General features: G+C 26.2%; 1 protein-coding gene across 1 annotated transcript; it reads right to left on the bottom strand.

Annotated features, from left to right (window-relative positions):
- Positions 1-7143: 7143 nt before the first annotated feature.
- On the bottom strand, positions 7144-21326 carry LOC105365707 (transketolase). The gene is made up of 8 exons (XM_011503939.1): positions 20992-21326; positions 13244-13389; positions 12835-13024; positions 10801-11035; positions 9338-9481; positions 9086-9256; positions 8755-8970; positions 7144-8247 (listed from the first exon to the last, which is right to left on the bottom strand). Exons 1-8 carry the CDS (start codon positions 21093-21095, stop codon positions 7576-7578), a joined length of 1878 nt encoding a protein of 625 aa, XP_011502241.1. The 5' UTR covers positions 21096-21326; the 3' UTR covers positions 7144-7575.
- Between the last annotated feature and the right edge of the window lie 2725 nt (positions 21327-24051).

Raw genomic sequence — 24051 nt, 5'->3', positions numbered from 1 at the left:
AAATTATGAGAACGATGTTGTATAAAAAACTTTTACTTTACATGGCAACATAATATAAGACATAATTATTATAAGCTAAAATGGATAATAAATATAATTTTAATTTAATAATTACAATAAAAAAATGTTTATTACTTTTCGCTATTTGAAATAAGAATCATATTCACACATGCAGTTATCTTTTTGATATTCAGAAAAAAGCAGAGATTCGAGTTAGAATTTAAAAAAGGTGGATGTTGACAAAATAGATAGAAGAGTCCTTGAAAATAACTTATTCATGTCAATAATTACATAAATCACCTCGAGCTTTATCATAAATGTTAAAAGGGAAAATATTCTATGATTTGTACAAATTTATGCGTACTATGGATTTATAAAATTATTGTTAAATTGATATAAAATTTGTCTATTTGTATGAAGAAAAAACTATTTTGCAAAATAACATTACTTTATTACGTCAAGCCTAAGATTAAATAATTTCAAAATAATCTTATAAGTTTATTATACAGATGATTATAGTAAAATATGTGCAAAATTATCAGCAAATTTCATGCCTCTTATTTTATATAATCATTTCATATAAAGAATTTTTTTTATATTTTGTGAAACTACAGAAGTATTACATAAACATATCTATTTTTTTATGATGACTTTTAATAAATCTTCAAAATATCCTTTATACATAATAAACTAATAATTTATCTATTTCTATTCTGAAATTTAATTTTTTTAGTTTTGTAAATATTTTGATTTGCTTTACAATTGTTTCGTTATATTTTCGATAAAAATTATTTAAGTTAATATATTATGTAACTATATTCGCGCATACATACGTGCAACTAGATCCGAATAAGCAAGGCGGTGAATGCACGCATAACAAGTGGCCAACGGATGGAAAAAATCAAGAAAAAAAAGAAAAAGAAAAGAAAAAATGAAATAAAACAAGCGTTTGGCACGTGGGGCTTACACATTTTGACTCGTCACGTTTCTTAAAATTTTTATTCGATGCTTTTTGAACGGTCACCTTTGTAAATAGACGAGAAAAAAATTTTCAATTATCGAAATTAAAAATAAAATTAATCAGAACACAAAAGTCTACGTATAATAGCAGATAAAAAATTACTTCGTTAGATTTTATTGATCAGTATTTGACATTAGAATTTACTTTGAAATTAACTATTTTGAAATGATGTTCAACTTAAAATTTATTCCTCAAACTATTCTGAATTGTACAATTGTTTCCAATATTAATATATAACCATAATAAATTCAGTTATTTAATACTTAAACTTAAACGTTGAAATTAAGTTTGTTTTATTTTATGCTCATTTACTATTCTGTTAATAGAAAATATAATGAAAATTGTGATTAAGCAATATTACGTATACATAATAAATTGTTTAACATTTAGAACAACTATAAAACAACAATGATATAAGTTAAAAACTCGCAATTACATTAATTAAAATTCAATATTTTTAACAAATTTTAGCAATTTTAGAATTATTTAAGATTGTAAAAATTGTGTATAAAGTTGATTATATATTCACATAATTATTGACTTAATATAATAGTTAATTTTATTAATTTTGAGTAAAAATATATTATTATGTCTAATTTCTTCAAATTCAATTTATTAAAAAAGAATAAATAAAAAAATTGTAAAAATTGACATTTTTTTGTTTAATTTAGTTTATAATTTGTTAGTTTATTGAAGCTAATGTGTGGTTACAAAATAAACAGCTAATGAATCAGTTAAAAAAAGCATTATGTTCAAATCTTTAAACGTTCAATATTTAATACATTGCAGCTAAATGATATTAGCAATAGGTAAGTAAATGTATTATACATTATAATCTATAAATAGATGTCAAGATACAAATAAATGTTTAATAATACTATTTTTACATATATATTTTAATTAAAATATAATAAAGTTATCTTTCAAGAATCAATATGTAAAAAACTAGATATTTTCTAGTTGATAAGTCTTTTTTTATTTAAAAGTCAACAACTTTATTTACAATTAACTAGTAATATAAAAAAAATTTGCTTATCCAATACAATAAAAAAAATTAAATAATATTTATGTACTACATAAATGTCCTAGGAATTGCAAACATGAATAATGATTATATAGAATATATATATTTTATTTTAATTATAAGATTTAGTTTGTTCACGAAAACAAGGCATTTTAATGAATCTCTTATTAAACTTATAAATATATTACAATGAACATAAATATAACTGATTTAAGATACATTGAATGAACTAATACTCATTTTGATAAATTATCATAAATTAAATATCAGTCTGCTAATAATAATTAAAACAAAACATTTTAACGTGCTTCTGTACATATTAAGACGTAATAGGAGACACATTTTAAAAAATAACAAATATATTGCAGAAACCTTATATTTTTGTTATTTGTTTATATTTTATATTTCATTGTAATATAATTTAATAAAATTTAACCGCTCATATTGTTGTATGATTTAACAGATGATTTACATTAAAATTTAAGCATGTATAATTTGTCTAATTCCATTTTAATTTACAATACTAATTTTAGACTTTCATATGTGTAATATTGGAATTTTTAATTTATTAATAGTATCAATAGAAGATTTAAAATCTTTTAGATATCATTATTACATGCTGATGTATAAGTATCTACATGTTTGTGTATAAACAAAAATAATAATTTTCTATAATATAAAGAAGCATATAGCAGAATCTTAGAAATGAGGATAAACTGTCTCATTATTTTTATACTGTTTTTAACGGACTACTTAAACTCATTTATATAAACTGTTGTATTTAAAATAATACAAATAACTCACCAAAATAAATAAAAATCTTCAACGTTGCACTGTCAGTTTTAGTACACTATACTGTTCTATCGGCGTTCACTAAATAAACTCACACTAGGTCTCGTTGAAGACCTTCACCTTAAAACCACTAAAATTAACTTTATGGTCCACCATCCACTTTATCCTCAAATGTATCAGGGTTTCCAGGATCTTTTCAACTCAGCATATTTTTTTATCACTTATTCACTGACGGTAGTTCTATATATATCTATATATATATATATATATATATATATATATATATATATATATATATATATATATATATATATATATATATATATATATATATATATATATATATATATATATATATATATACATATATATATATATATATATATATGTAATTAAGAACCGAAATACATTTTGCAAAAAGTACTAATGATACAGGGTGGAATAGCTGGTCAGGGTTGGAAATCTGTAAATATATAGCTTCAACGTAGACTATTCCTTGATATGCCAGTGATACTGACAATATCAATTTCGTCCCTTTTCCGAAAATATGTCTGATGATATTCTCCGTCTTATGTTCTCCGTCTCACTCTCGTTTCTGCAACACGAAACACACGGCGGCGGTGCCGCCTTACATTAATATGGCCGTCCAACATATTCGCGTGCACGCTCCGTTCTGCCTATAACATCGTACACGTAGGCGCCTGTTTTCCTCGCCTATACAACCGCCGGTTTCCTGTCGTACGCCACTAGTCGCGCTTTTATCAAAAACCGTGATCGCGAAGATGTTTTACATTCTTCGAACACGATACAGATATTATTTGACCGGCCGGGATATGTTGCGAGAGAGTAAGCTATTATTATTATTCTGATTTACGAACATTTTGGAAGTTCAAAAATCAGCTCTCATAAGATTCGAAAGTGAATGACGTTCGATTGCCCATGACGAAAAGGTACGAGGGAAAATGTGGCGTGCTCGTTGCATATTTTTTTTGGAATGGGAGGGTATTGGAAAAGGCAGGTCGCGTTTTTTGGGTACTGGAATTGTGACTCAGAATTTGGGTTCTCATCCAGAAATAAAAATGAAGACAGAGACAGAGAAAAACAAGCACCGTATCCTCCGCGCACTCGAGCACAATCGTCAATCCCCTCGTTCTTTTCCCTTCCGTCTCTCTTTTTCCTATCGCTGTCTCATTCTTACTCACTCTCCCATCGTATCTCTTTAATCTCAATAGGTGTATATATTTTTCTCTCTCTAACTCGCGCCACCCTTAAAGAATCTTCGTTTTCTCGCTTAGACGACCGACACGAAAAAACCCACTTAACCCCACTTTTTCTCACACATGCACACAGCAAAAGTAGAAGTCACATTAATTTCTTTTTTACACTTATTAACCGCACTTTTTGACATGCGTTCACACACATTCATATAAGCACTGTCATACCACTCAACGGTAACATCGTCTACGCAAAGAATTCTGATTCGGCTTCGCTCTTTTCGTCATATACATTGTCGTACATATTACATGACATATATTTATATATATTTATTGCAAGATTATTTGCACATGTGTATGCATACATATATACGTAAGTATGCATATATATATATATGTATATATATATATATATGCATGTATGCATGCGTGTATGTATACATGTGTGTATGTATGCATGCATGCATGCATAAATGCATGTACGTACGTATTTATATACTCATGTGTATACAAAATGTATGCATGCACATACTGAGGCGGATAGACACTTAACCTGTAAAAAAAGCAGACAGTGACACATCCTTTATAGCTTGTAACGATTACAACAGATTTTTGAAAGTAGAAAAGATGTCTTTATGAAAAATTTTCAGTGAAACTATTGCCAGTATTTAATTTTTCTCTTACCCTTATTCTCTTTCTCTCTCTATTTCATGACTCCTCGATCTTTCGCATTCCGTCCTTTTAGCTTTTTGTTTTTACTCTTATTTCGTCGACTAACGAAAAGAAAAATGAAATGAAAAGCCTATAGCCCCTTAAAATGCTCTACAAGCGATAATTTACTACACAATGCATCCAAACTTTCACCCCTATTTTCCCTCTCTATCACACACACGCTCAAACATATACATGCACTTTTGGGCTTACACTATTAAAAGGAAGCATACGACTTGTACGAGGTATTTAATCTTTCGAAGAACAAAATATGATAAAAGAGGATGGTTTGATCATATATTTTTATAAAATAGGAACATATACAGCAAAAACTGAAGAACCATCGCTTAACTCTATCTCTCTTTCTCTTACATCACCAGCCTCTTGTTACTTATACCTTTCTCTTAGCCAGATATGTAATTTTACAATCCACGAAAATACGAAAAAATAGACTCACTTAACCTTACTTTTTCTTATTGAAAAATTGAAATAAAATACTAAAATTGCTCTCACCCTTCTCTTCATCTCCCTTGCACTACAAGATCTACCTTGATCTCCCCATATTCAGCTATTCAAGCACGCGTGCCACTCCTAAGTGTAAAAAAAAACAAATATAGCCGAAAAGGCTCACGACTTTCCCTCGCTTGCACCACGATTTTTTAACGACGTAATCTCATGACGGAGGAACAATTTTCTTCTCCATATTCACACAAACAAACTCCACGACAATCACGAGCACGTTATATGCGTGTGTTCTCAAAGTAAAAAAGAACGGTACTTGTGAGCAAGTGTGCGTCTATTATACTTGACGTATATATGCATTTCTTTTTCTTATTCTCTCCCTTAGCTTTTACCCTCTACTAAGTTCGTTTCCGCTCGCTCGCGTCCTTTGCTTCCTGCCGCAAAAATCTTCATCGAGGAATAATGAGAAAGAGATACAGAGTGAGTGAGTGAGTGAGTGAGCAAGTGAGAGAGAGAGAGAGAGAGAGAGAGTTAGGTAAAACATCGAGTGCTGCAGGGCGTGAGGGGTGGGAGTTTTCAACTAGAGACATTGATCACGCTCGCTTGGCTGCTGCTTTCATTCAAAACTTGCTCGGAAATCCTCTTCCCTGTTTCTCTCACTCACAAACTCCTACATGTGTGGGTTAATGTGACATTAGTGTGACTCTCTCTACCTCAAGCTCAGGTGTGTCGCATATTCACGGAGGACGCGACGAAGACGAGGGACCCGGCGACGACGTAGGCGAGGAAGGCAGCAACGGCATCGGCGTCGGCGACGGTGGTGAATGCAGCGAGCACGAAAACATCACCAACAGTACCGACATACGCTTTCGCCGCGGCCATCTTACTTTTTTGCGTGTACAAACGCGAGAGTAGTCCTAAACTCTCACGTATACTGACTTTTCTCTCTCTTGCACTCTCAATCAGTTCGTATTCTAAATCTAGTGGCGCCACCTACGATTTCCATTATATATATATGCGTGTGTAAAGCTCCCATTTTTTTCATTTAATTCACGAATCTACTGAGAGTATAGAAAAGAGAGATAGAATTTGCGAATTGTGCATGTAGCCCTATGTAACACTTGCCATATATAGGCCTATCTAGTTTTCACAAAATGCAGATAATTATAAAATAGAAAAATATGAAAAGTTTTTAAAGAGGGCGCTGGAAATGATGTGGGCGTATGCGTTGGTTTACACAAAAATTTACAAGTTATATTTCTGGGGATCTACATTTCCTATCTTTTTAATCTGAATTTGATTATGGCCAAACTTGACTAAATTTAAAATTTTAGCTTTCTTATAATTTACACGAAAACTTTTCAATACTAATACTATTAATTTTAATTATAGTATAATTACATTTAATTTAAAAATTTTTGTTTACAATGATCGTGTAATGAAACTATGCATCACAATTTTAGATCTTTTTCAAACTTATCTGATATATGTGCAAATAAATTGTTTTTATAATAAAAAAATTTATTTATATTATAAATATGTGACAATTTATTAAAAATATAAAAAGAAAATAAATTCTTAAGTTTATTAATATATTTCAATGATAATTATAGTAGTCAAAAACAAATTTAGCTGAATATAAAATATGATTTTATAAATTCATAATTTTGAATTTATGTGCATTTGAATATATGATGACTTCATAATTTTTGAGCAGATAATTTCATTGTTTAATTTTTGATAATGTAATATAAAGACTGATTCTTTCCAAATAAAAATAAACAATTATACGTATATATTAATTCATAATGTATGTAATAATAAAATAAAAAGAAATTATAAAAAGCTTTATAGTATATGCTTATCTTATATAAAAATAGGATTATTTTTTAGGTTAATTGATAAATTACAAAAAATAATAAATCTATAAAAACTTATATTTTCTCTTTGTTCATCACATGTAGTTTATCAATAGCAAACTTTCTTTCATTAGAATACAACTAATATATTTGTATATAATTGATTTACATTTAAAATGCATTGAAATCACTTAAAAAATATCAACTTTCATTTAGCATAGTAATATTTTTGCATCCTCATATTTTTTATAGACACTGTTAAATGTCTTATGAAAGTAAGCAAAATGCTTTGACAAAAATATAAGCAAAGGCTGAAAAAAGAAAAAAGAAATATATATTCTTATGAAAATTTTCCCTTTTACACTGATTCTCAACCTATAGATTGATCCACAATCCAGAAAAATTAAATAAAAATTTATCTAACTCCTTAATAAAAATATAGCAGTCATTTAGATCTGTCTTTTGTACATTTTGGCAATTTGTAATATACTTTTAATTCTTGATAAAATCTTCAGTTTGTTTGGCAATGCTGGAGCCATTTAAGCCAAAGTAATTCAACAATTCATCAGGTTTTCCCGATCTCGGTACTTCTTTAACAGCCAGCTTTTTCAAAATAAGTTTCGGATGCTCTGATATAGCCGAAAGAACAGCCTCACCTAGGCCACCTTCTGGATAATGATCTTCAATGGTCACAATCCTACCTTTGGTTTGTATTGAATTCTCAATGATGGCTTGCTGATCAATAGGTTTGATAGTGAAAGGATCCATTACTCGGACATTAATTCCAAATTTGGCAAGAATATCAGCTGCTTTAATAGCCTCGTGCAAGGTAACGCCAGCGCTAATAAGCAGAGCTTGATCATCGTTCGACGATCTAACAATCTTGGCTTTACCAACGTTAAATACCTCGTCATTATTGTATATTACAGGGGTGTTAGGCCTCGACGTACGAATGAAACAAATTCCTTTAGTATTGGCTGACAATTCAACAGCCCTTTCAGTGGCTACAGCGTCTGAAGGGTAGAATACTGTTGATCCAGGGATCGAACGAAACATTGCTAAATCTTCAAGAGCCATTTGAGAAGGTCCATCCTCTCCAATAGATACACCACAATGTGAGCCAACAAAGTTTACGTTTGTCTGTGAAATAGCTCCCATACGAATCTGAAAATATTTTTTATTAACATATGAGTTTCAAAAAAAATAATTTATAATTACAAAATTATAATTTATAATATATAAAAATAATATAAAAATAGTTTAATTAAACGCCTTAAATAAATCTATAATATCTTTAATATTTTGTAAACACTGAAATAAATTATCTACATGGACTAGAACTAGAAGACTATGTACTTATGTTTAACCGCAAATTAATTTTAAGAAAAAATATTAAAAATAGTATATAAATTAAAAAAATCATATTACCTCTAGTAATAGTCTACAAATGTTATTTTAGTTATTATATATAATAATATTTATGTAATAAATATGTAATAATATTTATGTAATAAATATGTAATAATATTTATGTAATTACCTTTGAAAATTGTTTTAAAATTGACAAAAATTTTCAATACTTGATTTATTTTTAAAATATAGTTTATTTATATGAAATCCCTTATAGTTCTCTTTGTAAAAAAAAATATCCAAGACTAGGTATACACTCACTTGATCGAAACTGCGAGTGAAGAATGCAGCAAAAGCAGAAACGAAAGCAACAGTACGATCTCTACAGACAGCTCCGATTGCAACACCAACCAGATTCTGTTCTGCAATATAACCCTCGATGAATCTTTTAGGATCAATAGCCTTAATCTTTTCCGCGAATGTAGAATTTTTTGTATCACCATCAAAAGCAATGACACGTGAATTATTTTTTGCCACCTACACACATTAAACATACATTAAAAATTAAAATTTGTATGTACCGTTATCAGAAATGTTTATTTAGTAAATAAATTGACTTAAAATTTATAATTAAAAAATAAATATTATTTACTTTGGCAAGAGCAGTTCCGTAAGCAAGTCTAGTCGCCACTTCTTCTCCAAGCTTATACGACGGTGGTGTATCCAATTTTATGTTTTTAATATTCACGTTAGGAGCATCTTCGATCGGTTTTTGAATCGTACGTTCAAATGTTGTACCATTTTTTAGTAACGATTTTAATTGCTATTCAAAAAATAATTCTCACATAAAACAATATAATTTATTAATTCACAATAAATTGTTAAAAATCAACTAAATACTAACTTCGATAACGTTTTCACTTGTGCCACCAATAGGTTTCCCATGCCAATTATCTTTATCTTCAATGTTAGCAAAGTTCTTACCCTTAAAGGTTTTAGCTATAATAGCAGTTGGACGATCTTTAGTATTTTCAGCTTCGTGGAAAGCCTGTACAGTAAAAATAAATAAGTTTTATACTTCTTAATACGCTTAATTTATGTATTTCAAAATATTAAAACATCACAACTAGAAACAATTTTATAAGTAATTTTCTTTTTATCTAAATTTATTCATTTTGTTAATGTATATATTTTTACTTTATTTTATTAAAAGATATAAAACAAAATAAAGAATGCATTTAAAAGATAAAAAAATTTAATTTATAGAAGTCAAAAGACTGTTTTAATATATGTTTTATGATAGTTATAATATAAATTTTATATTAAACTAACTTACTTTAATATCGACTATTATTAATTTAAATAAGTTATAAAAAATATGATATTAAACTTATTTAAGTAGCACTGTAAAAAAATTAATTATTAAGAAATGAAATATGCGTGTAACTGTTTCCTTTTTTATAACTTAAAGAAATTCATTGGTATGATTTAAATTAAAAAAGCAAAACCAATATAGAATTAATTCAATGTTCGTACATATTTATTCCATATATTATTATGCATTGAATATATGAAAAAAATATATAATATAAAGAGTAAATTAATAAGGCTTCTTTTAAGTATTCAAAATAATAACATGAGTTTTCGAAGTTAAAATCACAGAGATATTGTTGGGTTGCTTTAAAAAACAAAAAAAAAAGAAGAGAAAAAAATAAGCAAACAAACCAAAACAGAAAAAATTTAATAGAACATTTTAGTAGGTTATTGCAAAATTTAAAAATAAATAAACCAAGATCAGTTAGTATATTCACCTAGATATAATATTTTTCTTCCATCAATCCTTAATCTTCTTAACTATAAAAAAACTTTTAGATATAAAAGCCCACTATGATTAAGTAAGTAATTATGATTTTATTGTAATGTAAATAAAATGAAAATAAAGTGGGGTTAAAATACCAATGTAATGCCAGTTGCCACTATTTATTCTCAGATTTATTCAAGATGTATTCAAGATTTATACTGTTACGATCTAATCTTTTAAATCAAACAGACTCTTAGGTAAAATCCAGTATTTGTTTGAATTTATTACAAAAAATGTTGATAAAGAAAAAGTTTTAATCTATTCTGATCGAACCTTTAAATTTTAAAGGATATTTTGTATATTTTCAACAACAATGAAATTTAGTGTTAGTCTGTTTATATATTTTTAATAAAATATAAGTAACTTAATAAAAATAGCATTACTTAAATAATATTTTTTCTAATTTTTGTAATGTTTCATATAATTTTTTCAACCTTTTTTGTGATTCTTAAAGACTTTTGTTTTTTAAAATAAAAAATAAAATCAAGAATAAAATAAAGACATACTTTGACCAATTCTTCGACATCGTGACCATCGACTACGAGAGCGTTAAATCCAAAAGCCTCAAGACGTTTACGGTATACTTCCATATTATGCTGTAAAGATGTGGGTTCACTCTGGCCTAAGCGATTAACATCAATGATTACACATAAATTGTCGAGATTGTAATTTGATGAAAAATGTAAGGCTTCCCAAATCGATCCTTCCATCGATTCACCATCGCCGATCAAACAGTACGTTCTTTAAATTAAAAAATATATCTTATTAAGATTTCATTTTATAATTATATATATATATATTTATATATATATATTTATTTATTATATATATATATATTTATATATATTGCAAATAATGTATGACTTAAAAATAATTAATAGTTTTTGAATTAAAATTTCTTTTTAATTTTAAATATTCTTGTAAACAAATTAAATATTGAACACTGACTTATTGAATCATCGGAATACGAATTATTTTTTACATAAATAAGATTTACTATAAATTAGTACTATATATAGTGTAAAGCAGACTAATAATTGTTAGATTAATATTTATCAAAATAAAAATGTATATATTCAAAAATTAATTCAATGATAGTCAACTCATTTCATGTGAGCGTATATCAAGAAAATTTTACGTATCCAAATTAATCACAAAATATATCTTTGCAAAGTTTATACATATTTTTAATGTTATTCAATTAAATACAATAACTTTGGTACAATTTATTTCCAAAGAAAAAAAAATTCTTAATGCTAACAAGTTACATTAAGTAATTATTAGATAATTATTATTATATTTAGTCCTTTAAAAGATATATATGAAAACGAAGTTTCAATTGTACAATATTATATTTCTATTTTTGTATATCCATACAAAAATTTGTTAAGTAACAAAGAAATACTATTAATGTAATGAGTTTTTTTTATTATTATTAGAATTACAAATCAAATGTACATATAAAACTGGCGCTATAAATAAAATAAGGCAAATATATAATACATTAAAATTAAGTAAATAAGAATGTAAAATGTGAAATGTAAATTTCTTAACAATAATTCCATTTATTAATATATTACGACGGATTTTATAAGAAAAATTTCAATTAAAACTATGATTCATTACTAATTTACACATTTAATCATTTCATTTATAGATATTTTCTTTAAATAAAAATGTGAACAAATCTTGTTTAGAACATAATTAATATGTTAATATTTTGTATCTATATGAGATGTGAATGCAAACGGCTGTAGTTACAACTTTGAAAATACAATATGTTTCTTCTTTCCATATCTTTGAAAGTCTACTTTACAATATAATTATTATCAGGCTCAAAGTTTTACAAAATTCAAACATTTAAAAATATTTTTTTAATGTATTAAGATACCGAACATAAAAAAGGTCTTAAATAATAATGTTAATAATTTGCGCGGTTCACAATACTTCGGTTATTGAGTATCTTGTACAATTACATGTTGAACAAAATTAAATAATGATAATATATTTATTTTATTTTATTTTATCTTTTTATTGCGTGTATTTAATGTATGCGTAATGTATTGCGTGTATAATGTATATTATAATGTACTTTTTAAATTTAATAATTTTGTACCGGTTGTTATTATAGCTATAATAATCATTATTATATAATTATAATTATTAATTATAATGATGTTTATCTTAATATTTTTACATAAAATTTAATTGCAAATTTTTTTTTTAATTTTCGAATGCATCTGATAAAATACAATGCATAGAAATAGGTCCACAATTTAAGTAATTAATAAAGAAATTTATAAATATGTAGATATATATATATATATATATAGCATTATAATAGATAATAGTAATTTTATTCTCGTTTGTAAAAACATTTTAATTTTTTTATTTAGAAATTTCGCATATATATAAAGAAATAAATTAAAGATATATAAATAATAATTTCTATTCGTTATTTAATAGCGACTCTTATAAATTTTCTTTTAAATATTCTCTTATTAAGTTATAAGATTGAAATGAGAATATGTGAAATATACCTATAACTCGCCTTGTCGTAGTACTTGCCAACATACGCCATACCCGCTGCAACGGATAAACCCTGACCGAGTGAGCCCGTGGCAACGTCGATGAAGTTTAGTCTAGGTGTAGGATGACCCTCTAAATCGCTGTCAAATTTACGAAGATTCAAAAGATCCTCAGTAGAAAAGAGACCGGCTTCAGCCCAAGCTGCAAAAATGTATTTTTAAAATTTTTTGATACTATAAGTTGGATATTCTAAATGTCATTGTGCGATAGAAGTATACATTTTACTGAGAATATGTTTTTTGTTTATCATTAAAAACATTATCTTGGTATAAGTATTTCCTATTTATATAAAATCAATAATGAAATAATGTAATGCAATGGAAGCTTTTTCTTGCATTAGTAAATAAATTTATTATTTACCTGCATACAGAATTGGAGCCGCATGACCTTTGCTTAGAATAAATCTATCACTGTTTGGATCGCGAGGATCCTTTATTTTGTACCGCATCGTATGGAAGAACAAGACCGACATTATTTCTGCAATGGATGCACATGATGTTGGATGTCTGTAAAATAATAAAATACATTAATTAATTTTATTTTCTTAACTATAGAATATTATATAAAATTCTAATTTATAACATTTTTCATAAATAACGATTTTAATAATAATAAAAATACAAATAAAAATACAAATCTATCAAAAAGTTTTTAATATTTTTTAAAATCTATGAAACTTGAATTTAAAGATTAAACATATTCCAAAACTCATCAAATTCATTTTGATCTACTATAGGTTATCTTTAAATGATTTTTAATATAATTTGTATTAAATTAATATATTGATTATGTAACAAACTAAAACTGTTACAGCGCAAATAATTTCTTCTATTAAACTTATTTCTTCATTATATTAAAATAATTGTATACAGTATAATAACATACAGTAAATAATAAATAATATACAGTATAATACAATGGAAAATTTTAAAAACTAAAAAATTTAGGCATGTATTAAATTCAAATTTAAAACCGATAATTTTTTAAATATTCAATATTAATTTATAATTTATACAAATTTGATGTAATTTAAGATACATTGGCATAAGCTGCGGTGTGTTAAAGATTTTCTTCAAGGTCAGTTATTTATAAATAAATAGAAAATTAATTAAAAAAGATATTTTATACAAGTTTTTAATACTTTATAAGTTACTTAATAAAAGTAAGAAAAAGTAGAGGATACTCAGCTTGCTTTTTTCCAATGGCAAATACGCATGCGCATATTTAGTACCTCTTTATTACTTTAATCTAAATATATTTAAAATAATAAATATAATAAATGATAATAATTATCGTTTTCTAATTATTCACTAATTATTAAAACATGTTATTGTTAAATAGCAATAATTCATATAAGAATAATCAATATTATATGTGAAACTCGAAATATAAAAATAATAAATAATTTTCTAAGCTCTCGTTAATTTGGTGTATGTACATTAATATAAAATTAATAACTTTCTAACGCTCTTCAATTTTATATATAACATATGCACGCACACACGCACGCACGCATACACACACATACATTATACTTATTAAAAATTTAATTAATCGAAAAAATTGTTTTTAATTATCAGAATACAAGATATCACATGAACCCGATATGCCATAATTGCTTAAAATCTCGATTTTTTAGAAAAATCAAGTTTTTTGTTATTATTACGGGAACTGTTGATAATATGAAGTTTCAGCTTAAAATAGATATCATTTTTACATATATACAAACAACTTATAAATGTAGAACCACATTTTATATTTATTTTTATCATAATATTGTGTAAGATAAAATTCGTGAATAAAATAAAATAAAATAATGAAAATTCTATTTGATATATATCATATAGATAAATCACTAATTGAAATCATTTAATTGATTTTGCTCATTAAGCGAAAAAATTAATCATATTACAAGAAATATCAATTGTAATAATTGTGTATAAAGAATTATGTTATAAAATCACTATAATGTGTTTCAAAATGAAAGGCAATTTAAATTATCAAATTAATAGTCAATGTTCTTATCTGTAAGAAACATTTATAAAAATATTTATTACATTGATTACTTTATCAAATCAATTTTTATAAAGAATTTTTATTTCTATATAAAAATTTTATTTTAATTTGATGTTTGATAATCTTAAAAGTGTTATCATTCTGTTAATTATAAAATACATTTTTAATTATAAGAAATATAATTATTTAAAACAAAAATCTATTATTATATTATTAGGCAAATAAATATAACCTTGAAAAAATTTTATGGAAGTGTATGCAAAATTTGTATATTATTATTATACATGCTTTCTATAGTAATTAACTATAGAAGACTGAGATAGCTATAGGAGAATTTACTGTTTAGAGTGGTATTGATATATCCCCGTATATTGCAAGTTTGTCGCCAAGATAAGTCGTATGTAAGTTTAGTATGGCAATTGAACTTATTCTTTTAAGGTGAAATAAAAGAGTTTTAGTTAATTCTTTTATAATAGTAAGAACTGTTTAAATTGAAATACGACGGTGCTCAATTTATAATTATTATACTCGATTCAATTAAACTGAAGATTTAGCTTGCAAAATTGTAATCAAAAGCAATTAGAATGAGAATTAGCATCTGCGAAAGGCGTGGCCTATCAACACTAAAAGCTGAAAGTTGCAGATGACAATTTCATTGGTTTTCCGATGAGCGAATATTGAAGGGTTGGAGCGGGCGAACAAAGGGAAGGGCCGCGCAAATTCTGGAATATTGTGTATTGTACCCTTAGTTTCCCCACCTCTGTCGCTTTTGGATCGACGGGCGCAATTATTGATAAGTGGTGGGGAGATTTCGTTCGGACCCCCCGATGCTTCCGATCGTTATTTCCGAATACTCGCGTTAGTTGACAGGTCATCTTACCATAAAGTTCGATCGCCATCATGCACATTGATTATTCATTTGGCCCTCCTTTTATTATCAAATCGTATCTTCATACCCGGTCCGATACTAATTACCTACAATCGCAAGTACACTATACCTTATGACCCCCTCTTCCACCCTCGCCGACAAGAAGCCAAACAAGGGGACTATAAATTATTCTGCTCTCTCTTCTGTCCCCTTAAATCACCTCGTCCGCTCTTGGAAGTGTTAGTCCCCCGGAATCTGCGTATGCAGAGTTTACGGGCCAGATTCCATAAAATCGACGCATTGACGTGACTACCCATGATAGCGCCAAAGTCCCTCGGGCTCTCGCTCACAACTGGCAACTCCTCGAGTGCTACGCGCCGACATCCCCGAGCACTCATGCGCGCGCCCTTCGACGCACCGTAACCCAGCACCCCTTCCCTCATCCCTCACACTCATACATTCACATGGTCCACCTGTAAGTCATCCTGAGGACATCATCGACTTACAGGTAAGTGGATTATTGTGAGTACAAAGATTTTATGTGCTTTAGCAAGTTTGTTGAATTATCGAACGCCTATTTGATCGATTTGAATTTTCAAATATTTTTGAATACTTCATCCATAAATTGTATGAGCTGCATTACAGAGATCGAACCTTTTCTCGCACTAATTAAATTCTCTTATTTTTAATATGTTCTTTAATATGTCAGTGTTAAAGGATTATGAAGTAAAATCCTTGTATTAACATGATTAATAATATAGCTTCAGTTGTACGTATTTAGATATTTAAGTATTTGAATTAGAAAGCAAAATAATTGTAAATTATACAATTATATTTACTCAGTCAAGTATATTTGCAATGGGAATGTATAATTATAAAGAATAAATTAACTATGTTATTAATAGCAGATGATACTATAAGTAAACTTTACAAAGCTGATTATGTTGCTAGTAAACAAAATAATTAGCATTATTTATATTACTCAACAGCCCAGGTTGACTATACATTTAAAATAATATATATATATATATATATTCTCTAATAGAACTTACCATAATAAATATTATATAATAATATTTCTTAGAATTTTTTTATGTAACATATTTTAAATACGAATAACTTCATTTATAATATTTTTCAAATATTTACTCTTTATTATATGACATCATATAAAGCGTGGTTTTACTGTCCATATCAATATATTGTATAGTACTGAAAACGAATTAAACAAATCAAACACATTTTCTTAAAACTTTTGTATGGCTAAGCTTTACCTCTATCAATCATTTTATGTTAAATTCAATCATAAAATAAAAATTACTTTCATTAGAATAACTAGTCATTATATCGAAACATTTTGCCCGTTCAAGTGAGACAGTTAGAAATTTATGGATTAGATTAGATAAAAATTGCTATAACAATTAACTAAACCTGAGTATTTTTATTTAAAATATCACATTATGTTCAACTCCAAATAACATGTTTGACTATTAAAAAAAATCTATATTATAATTACAAATTTTCAATTTTAATTAATTTAAATTTTAACATTTACAATTAATTTAAAAAATACATAAACTGTTTTCGATAAAAAAAATTGATGAAATTATCGATTTTATAAAGATAAGTGTTAAAGTAATAGGTAATAATAATGTTTAAAATTATATTCATATATTACATATACATATATATATATATATATATGTAAACTGAATAAAAATAAACAGATAAGTAAACTGTTAAGTATTAACAAGTAATATATAAAATATTTACTATTTTTCTCGTTCTTATATTTTATTGAGCAATTTTGACGCACTACTCATGATAAAAGAATTCAATATTAAATCTATTATGCAACATCATCGATTACCATAAACTATATCCACAAAAATAAGATCCATTGCAATGTTTGAAAAGTATCCTAATCAAGAGATACTAAAGAACTTAAAAAATAAAAATTATATAACATTATTAGTAAAGTGTGAATTAACATAAAACAATTTGCATCTATAGAACGAAATATTTATTCAGCTCAAATTGATTCGCAAATTAATATTAAAATTAATTTAATATTTGAAACCGAAATATTACTATTACAATTAATTAAAAGGTATAATTTATTTTATCTAATATTAATTATGTTTTTAATACTTTATACCTTCAATTTTATGTATAATATATGTATATAATTAATAAATAATCATTTAGAATTTTTAACAAAAATAGTAACTTAGAAGGTTTTTATTTGAGAAAACATCGACTTATTTAAGGAATTGATAGGCTTAGACTTTTCACTTATAATTTACACATTGGTTGATACATGCGATTAAATAAAAAAATCAAATAACAGAATATACTGTTTTGCAAGTAGTAATTAAAATATGGATTGCAATATGTTTGTCAGTCGACGAAACAAAGTAGAAATCCACATATTGTATTAACTGCTTAAATCATCTACAAAGATAACTATGATATTCATTCATATCATAAAAAATCTTGTATTTCTGAGTTTATATATTGTATTAATATTTTATGTAATGTATCTCCTTAGTAAACATAACTGCTATAATGCTGATTATTATTGTGTAATTGAAACTTATGGAAAAAAAAATCACGGTCTTGTGTGATTTCATCAAGAGATACCATGTATGTTATAAAAAATATGGCACACAATACGAGCAAATAAAAAACGGTTATTTATAAGATAGCAAATATATTTTTAATAAAATACAATCGAGTTACATATAAATTGAATTTCGGAGTATTAGCTAACTATTCATTATTAACTTATTGTTATTATTATTAATTAAAATGTTAGCATTATAGTAATCAAACATGAAATAGCAAGAGACAAACGAAATTAAAAATAATTCCTATAAATATACAATAATTGTGTAATCCTTATCTGGTGAGCATGCATAGCGGCATATTGATTTGACATCCAATTCGTAGTTATTTAGCAAGGATGGACAAGACAAGATACGTGCGCGTGCGCGTTTGTTACAAAAAGGGGGGAAAACAGATAACGGTGTGTCGCGTGACAAGGCACGTATAATCACGACTCGTTATGTAACGATACTATAAAAATAATGAAAAGAAAGGGGCATGGAGAGAGAAGTGAGAGAAGGAAAAACCCTCCGGGCATCCGTCGTTTAGTGATCGGGAGTTGCTTTCGAAGCCTGTCGCACGGAATCCTCGGAGACTGGTCGCGTTACCGAATGACGATGAATTACTAATATTTCACTCGAGAATCGAGGACGTATTTAAATTCAAATGCTGAAAATTGAAAATCCTATTGGAAATCTTTTAAATAAATCGACTGTGAATCGACAATCTGTTAATATGCTTTACCGAATTTAATAAAAAGCATGATTAATTCTCTCATTCGTAAAGTGAAATGTTTCAATTTTTTTATTATGCAACTTATAAGTTTTACAAAGTGCTGAATCCGAGTACATGTATAATTGTATTTAATTGCATTCATAACAAACACGCGGGCGCCTTATAATTATGAACCACCTACTTAATATTTATTATAATCTATTTCAAAAATATCAAATTTACATTTTTTGAATTACATATTTGTATTTACGAATTAACAAAATTAACGTAAATTTACGAACGGTTTTAAACAAATACTATATTTAATGCAAGACTAATCTATACATTCTACATTCTTAATGTAAAAAAAAAATACTATTTTAAACATGTCTTTTTAGTATCAGGTATTTAAAAGATATAAATCACATACAAGTAAACATTAAACGTACGTAAATAAACATATATAGATGTATACCAGTTTTAATGAACCATTATTTTCTCAACCTTAATGCTTAAATGCGGATATAATATATGTATTATAATGTAAAATTTAACTCAATAGAATTTTGACAACCATCTAAATATTTACAATTTTTATGAAGCTTATAATAAAGAAGTTTAATCTATATGCAGCTACAATCTCCCTTTTATGAGCTCTTTTACCTGCTATAAATGTATCTTTTTATTTATGTAGATATTCGTTTAATTTTTAACAACCATTACGTGCTTTGAATAAAATTAATTAATTAAAATTAAGATTCGTACATGCGCGCGCGTGTGTGTATATATATATACATACAGTAAGTAAACATTTAGTTTTAATTTATGATCTATTGCAAACAATTCATTAAAAATATTTTCTAAGAAAGTTTTTATTTAAGAATTACATTATTATAAAAATGTATGAATTCCAAATAATTCTCATAATATAATAAACTGTAATAGTATTTTATTGATAAAAGAATTTTGTTTTATTTCGATGAGTAAACCATTTCATTAAACTTAATTTTTTCTCTTACTCTACTAAAATCAAATTTGCATTCGCATGTCGTTAGAAACATTAAAACCAAATATATAACATACAATGCATATACTCCCAAGATATTTAATACGAATTCTAAAGAGTTTGGTAATTTTAAATCCAAATATAATATAAACAAAATGTTAAGTTTATATACATATTGATATTTCAAAGATGTAAATATGAGACGATCTTTGTTAATTTCGAACTTTGAACCCGCACACGTGCACGAAATTTGCATAAACGGAATATTTTTCAAAACTTTTAAATGAAACCCCGAAGAATACATATAAATATTTTTATAAGTCGAAACAAAATTTTATGCTTATCTTTTAACCTTGCGATTTACATTAAATTATACAGTGCAAAATTAAATAAAATAAATATGATAATTTAATTATTATTAATTAAATGATAATATATTAAATTTTGAATAATATTTTAAAAATAAATTACAATAAATGTACGTGCAGCCATTTCACTGAACAATAAAATAGTAAATTTCTTAAATATAGAAAACTGGTAAATACTTGTATTATCTTAAGATAATAATTCATTTGATACCATAAAAAATTATAATCATATAATAAAGAAATTGAATATTTATTAACTTGTGTATATTTCAATTTCTACTCAATTTATTTTGTCAAGTTCTATTGTTCAAATTTCAATATACAAATAAGAATCAAAATACATTATTTGATTGACTGACAAAACAATTTTTTTCCACATCATGAAATCACAGGTTTAAATATACTTTTTTAATATGCAAATATATCTTTACGGAAGGTCAAACAAAATTTAAAAGACGAACATATCATAACATATCATACACTGCAATCGACAGATTTGAATCGGTTTTCAAAATTAAAAAGAGCTCACCCAGATTTGCTGGCTTGAGTGGCCTTGATCGAGTGGATTCTTAGAATATTGGCAAGGTCCTCGAGCTTAGCGATCGATTTAGCCTCCGGCTTGTGATAGTTCATAATTACTTTCAATTCCAGGCCTCGAAAACTTATGAAGCTACTAAGCGGCACGTGGGCGCTTTTCTATTTTCGATGAGAAATAACAAGACTCGTAGGAAGACAGCAAAAGAAAGTCAGAAGGGAGGATAGATGACGGGTAAAACGATACAATAAGTGACAAACTCCGGAATGTCTGATACCGCAGAGTTTCCAAGTAGAAAGAACGAATGTGCACACCACAACCCGGCAAACAATAACAACCATCAACTATAGTATTACTAAGATGGCGTGTAAAGAAGAATTAACTTAGTTTTTTCCATTGCTTTTTATGAACGCCGTTGAAATATGTTGCGCGCGCTTTTGCAATACAATTTAAGACCCCGCGCGAAATTTCAATTTAGCATAAATCATTATTTGGTTGTAAGCAGGAAACTTAAGTTATTTACAAGAAAAGCGATATTTCTATGTATTTTTTGTAGCTTTCATTTATACAATTTGTTTTAATAGCTATTATAAATGAGACAGCTGAATTATCTTTTTTATGTTTAAATTAATGTAAAATTACATTCAAGTATTTTTTATTTCTTCATTTCCTTAATACATTTTATTGATTTATGATAATTACATTTAATATTTGTATAAGTTTAATACAGAAACAACTTGGTATGTACAAAAATAAACAATTTAAGCATCTCTGGAGTTTATAAGTAAAAAAAATCATTTAATTGAGACAAATTTAAATAAAAATAATTATTATTTAGAAAAATATTGATTATTTATCTTACTTTGCATTGTTTATTTTATGAATTTACACGCTATTAAATAAGCCATTAAATTCAAAACTTCTTTACATTAGATATATACTTAATGTAAGAAAAACACAAAAAAATGAAAATTAAATAATTTCCACGCGTAATAATCAATTCAAAATGAAAAGTGCATTGGAGATTTGTAATGAATATCAAAATAGATGTACGGGATACAGGTTTTATATGCCTTGCTTGAAAATACATAACTTTTCATATAATGCAAAAATATGTTATGATTGCTAATTATCTTCATTCCATATGGGGATTTATATTTCTTTTTTAAAATAAATTTTAATTATTATTATTATTAAATATTTATTATTAAATATTAATATTATTAATATATCTTATTCACGTTTTAAAATTGTGTTCACGTAATAGTATTTATTTAATCTCCTTTCTAGCTGGAAATGATCTTTAAGGTTCCATTAAATAATCAAATGACCATGAAAAGAAGATCAATTTAGATGCACAAATTATATTTCAGTGAAGGAATTACATATATTTATATTAAAAAAAATACACACATAACACAATTCGATTTAAAAAAGAAAAGTTTTATTTTAGGTACTTAAGATAAATGAAAATCGCTTTATCTTACAAATATAATTTATGTACATTATCAGTAAGCAGGTATTTGTTCAATAAATGAACAGAGCATGAAAGGTGTGCTTGATTCTTAGAATAAAGGTTAAGCTTAGTATTTTGATTTTTAGGGGTTGTGCGAACGTATGTAATTTACTTTTTGTAAAGCTTAAAAGATTTTTAAAATCCTATTAAATTATTTACATATTATTTACGTACATCGTGACTGCTTTGAATGTAACTATCGATTTTATGCATAATCAAGTATAAGGCTGAATTTAACTAAGATCATTTAGCTAAATACAATTTATACTTGGTTAGTCTAATTCAATAAGACTTAATTAAAATTTCATTTGAAATTTGCTATAAGTATGAATTGTAATATGATAACAGACTCAAAAATTATTTAAGATATGAAGATCGTTGCTTTTCTTTCTATAACTTAAAAATCTAAAACTTTATAATTGATTACAACTGTCATTCAGTGTGATTAATTTTCTTATTTTTGTTTATTAAATAAGCACTACAATAAGTTTTATCACATGGCAGGTAAGATCTACATTCAACAATATCATGCTCATTATTATGCAATATTTTAACTGCAAATTTTGTAAGCTTTTTTCGTGTAAAATGTATATTGTATTTTATTAATTATTCTAAAATCAGATAGGTCGATGATTGTTTATTTACTTTGTTTCTTTCTTCGACTAAATTTTTTAATTACATTAAAATGTCTTTTAATGCTAATCAAATTGGAAACTCTGTAATATAATATAAAATAAATGTATACACTCTTGATTTAATCTGCATCCTGCGCAGTAAGAAACAAAAGGTTGTGAAAAAAATCTTGAAATTTAATTTTCCTCGTGAAAAACGTATCGCAACATTTTCTATGATGCAGACGTTTAACGATTATTTTAAAATTTATATCATCAGTCGCCATTAATAATAATCTCAATATTTTATCAATTTAATTTACACAGCTTTACTTATATTTTATGATAGTACAATTTACAATTCAGTCTGAACCATCCAATGAATGAAGCTGAGGTACATACGTAGAAGTAACAATTTTTTTAATTATAGTTACTTGCATTTAACAAAAATTATAAGAAAGAAAAATTAACAGTTGAAGTAAATATTCGTAAATATTTAGACATATACAATCGAGATCATTCAAAAGTAATTAAGAGATTTCTCGTATTTAAAAATTTTGAAAACATATAAAATGACTGTAATACAGAAGATCAAAGATAATAAATATGAAATATTCAATTGTTTTTTTATCTAACTTTAAATTACTTGTACATATTTTAATATAAATAATTACTGTAGATTATTTCTTTCCACTTATTAACAATAACTATGAAGGCAATAGTAAATTTTTAGGGTTGAATAATTTTCATTGAAGACGTTTCAAGGGAATGTAAAGCACCGATTGTGTAAGTTTTCACTTCATATTTAATTCATATTTTTACTTATTCCAACAAATTTATGGTAATTATTGTATATTACATATCCAAGTGTTTATTAAATAAATCAATGTTACTTGTTGAAATAAAAGATTTAATATTAAAAGTGGT

The sequence above is a fragment of the Ceratosolen solmsi genome, unplaced genomic scaffold (assembly GCF_000503995.2).
Source record: "Ceratosolen solmsi marchali unplaced genomic scaffold, CerSol_1.0 scaffold53, whole genome shotgun sequence".
NCBI classification, from domain to species: Eukaryota; Metazoa; Arthropoda; class Insecta; order Hymenoptera; family Agaonidae; genus Ceratosolen; species Ceratosolen solmsi.
Note: the sequence above shows the minus strand (reverse complement) of the source record. Positions and strands in the feature narration are given on the sequence as shown.

Bases quoted from the DNA above. Each gene is read 5' to 3' on its own strand.
- LOC105365707 (XM_011503939.1), bottom strand. From the start codon at position 21,095: ATGAACTATCACAAGCCGGAGGCTAAATCGATCGCTAAGCTCGAGGAC. The intron at 13,390-20,991 runs GTGAGCTCTTTT...ATTATTTTACAG, and splicing joins ACTCAAGCCAGCAAATCTGG to ACATCCAACATCATGTGCAT. The intron at 13,025-13,243 runs GTAAATAATAAA...ACATTTTTGCAG, and splicing joins GGCTCCAATTCTGTATGCAG to CTTGGGCTGAAGCCGGTCTC.